At 33.8% G+C, this 2801-nt stretch overlaps 1 protein-coding gene across 1 annotated transcript in view; it reads left to right on the top strand.

The window, feature by feature from the left end:
* Positions 1–2801, top strand: part of LOC107726219 (putative histone-lysine N-methyltransferase PRDM6) — a 29675-nt gene that overhangs the window by 15207 nt on the left and 11667 nt on the right. The window contains exon 3 of the mRNA XM_016535741.1: positions 851–978. Coding sequence (XP_016391227.1) covers positions 851–978 — 128 coding nt within the window. The remainder of the gene's footprint in view (positions 1–850; positions 979–2801) is intronic.

Below are 2801 nucleotides of genomic sequence, written 5' to 3'. Positions count from 1 at the left end.
CGGCTCCATCACTTGCATTTTTTTCTAACAGTGCAAACAACTTAAAATACGCAGTCATTTTTGCTCATAAAGGAAATAGTAATACATCATTCTAAACTGTAAAGGGTCTAGTTGTATTTGTGTGCACTCACACTATCAACAAAACCTTGTGCTTTTATAAAATAAAGAAAACAAAGGCTTTCTGCCGTCTCGGTCTTGAACAGGAGCGCTTCACAATGATGAACCTAAACTCAGACATGATCAAAATATATAGAAAGCTTTAAATTACTACTTTAAAACGAAATAATTCAAATCGAAAATAGACTCTTAATAAAATAAACTCTTTCATTACATTTCTCTCTAAAGGCACATCCTTTTAGGAGATGGCGAGTCATTTTTTTCATCACCATAATTGATGGAAGGCCCGATTATAATTTGCGATTTGTAAAATAGCCAACAAATTAATTGTTGTAGGCTAACCCGATTTCATGAAAGTGCGTATAGCACGATTTTCTGCTTCTATTTGGTGTAATATTTCTATGCAGAAATTGACTTGCATGCAAAATACTGATCAATTCATAATTAATGGCATGGCTGGTTCGTCCGCCCCTGCTAACGCATATGTATTAAAATCAAATATAACCAGTAACCCTGAAGATGAAACAGAAACAAATAAATTATTAATTAAATGGCATTAAATGGCTTCAGTCATTAAAAACAGCAGGCCCTCATAGACTCACTGAAATATCGACCACTGCAGGTTATTTGTCATTGTAAACAGATTTATCTGAATCTCTTTTGTTGGGCTATCTTTATATAACATGAGGAGGACTGAGAGTTCTGACTGTGTTTGTGAATGTCTCTCTTCTAGATTTACGATCAGGAGGGTACCTTACAGCACTTTATTGATGGGAACGAGCCCAGTAAGTCGAGCTGGATGAGGTACATCCGCTGCGCCAGACACTGTGGAGAGCAGAACATGATGGTGGTGCAGTACAGGTAACTAGTTAGAGAACCAGCTTAACTAAACCAACCTACAGCAGCACTCAGCACCTGACTAACCGCCCTGAAGAGATAAACATATAAACACAACAGTGAGAGAGATCTGACAAAACCAGGGGACACATCCTCATTACTCCTCATAACTATAACCTATAGAGATACAGTAGTAGAGCAAAACTCTACAAATACAGCTATTGTTCAAGGATTATAATATTTATAATTAGCAGTATATAAAGGAAATTGTTTATATAAAAATCAGCAAGTGCTGTCCACACACTAAAAAGATAACAGACCACAAAGGTCAAAATTTTTTATTTAATTTGTCTTTTATGATTTTTTTTTTTATTGTTTTAAAATCTTTTAAAAATAAAATGTACATTATGATAGACCTTTGTGGTCTGTTTATTTTAAATATCTTTTTTAAATAGAAAAAACAATAAAATATATATTTAATATATAAATGTATAAAGACCTTTGCAGTCTGTTTATATATATATATATAAAAAAAAAATATATATATATATTTTGATAAACCATATTTATTTTTTTATTATTTTTTTTTATTTTAATCTTTCTTAAATCTAAAAAAAAACAAAAGATAATTTTTTATAGATCTTTGTGGTCTTTTTGTATATTTTCTCTTCCAATTAATCTTTTAAATCGTAAAAAAATTATAAAATAGATATTTTGATAGACCTTTGTGGTCTGGTTATCCGGTTAGTGTGCAGACAAAACGTGCTCCCAAAACCTCCTCATAAAGTATAAACGATATAAAAAAATAAGTAAAAATTAATTCTAAAAATACTAAAAGTGTTCTGTTAGTGTTAGGTTATAGTTTATATAACTAGCTGTATATAAAAACAGTATAAGTCTATGCAGTGTCCTTTTTTAGTTAAATAAACATGTGCTAGTCTGTGTCTGATGTTCCACAGAGCTCAGGCTGAAGGGCTTTTAATATCGAGCTGATCTTCTTCATGTAAGTCCGTGTTGTAGGGCGAGTCTCACACATGTGCGGCTCCAGATCATCTGTTATGATCTGCAATATCTTGATGGAATCCTCTTCAAAGCCGCCGGTGATGGATGGAGTCCGAGTCGCTTGTAAGAGCCGGTGTTGGTTTACTCGGTCTGAGCGTGCAGGACCACCCATCGCTCCCCAAACAGCCGACTCATTGAGTCCCACTGCATTTATTGCTGCGCTGCAGTGTTTATGTTGAGCGAAGCCGAGCTGAGAGACGTGTTTTCTCTCTCTCTCTCGCGGTTATGAGATGCTGCTGATTTATGGACTCGGCTCTTGTTTTATTTTGATGTCGTGTTGGAAAGAATTAATAAAATGCACTGATCTCAGCACTTTCAACAAGACCAAAGAGTCAGACCTTTGTGTTTTTTTTTAGTGTGTGGACAACACTTGCTGATTGTTTAATTAGCTGTATATAAATCCTACATGAATGAAATCACGAAACATGTTCTTTTATGAAGGGTTTGTGAAATTATTGTTTGCAAACAGTGATGACGTTTTTTGGTGGCAGAAAATTGCAGTTTTAATGTATCAGTCTATTCAAGCCATGGAATAAAAGAATAAAAAAATTTAATTTCGAGTTTATATTTCAAAATTCTGACTTCTTTCTTGCAGTTCTGAGATTATATCTCACAATTCTGGTACGAAAAATCAACTCGTCATTCTTTCTTTTTAGTTTACAATCCCACACTTCTGGCTTTTTTCCTCAGAATTGACAAACTCGCAATTGTTGAGTTGAATCAAGTTATAAAGTCCAAACTAGGAGATATAAACTTGCATTTGCAAGAAAAAAAGTCAGAATTGT

Source organism: Sinocyclocheilus rhinocerous, unplaced genomic scaffold, assembly GCF_001515625.1.
Source record: "Sinocyclocheilus rhinocerous isolate Xijiao unplaced genomic scaffold, SAMN03320098_v1.1 scaffold2531, whole genome shotgun sequence".
In the NCBI taxonomy this organism is placed as follows: domain Eukaryota; kingdom Metazoa; phylum Chordata; class Actinopteri; order Cypriniformes; family Cyprinidae; genus Sinocyclocheilus; species Sinocyclocheilus rhinocerous.
This window is presented reverse-complemented; position numbering and strand designations above follow the sequence as displayed.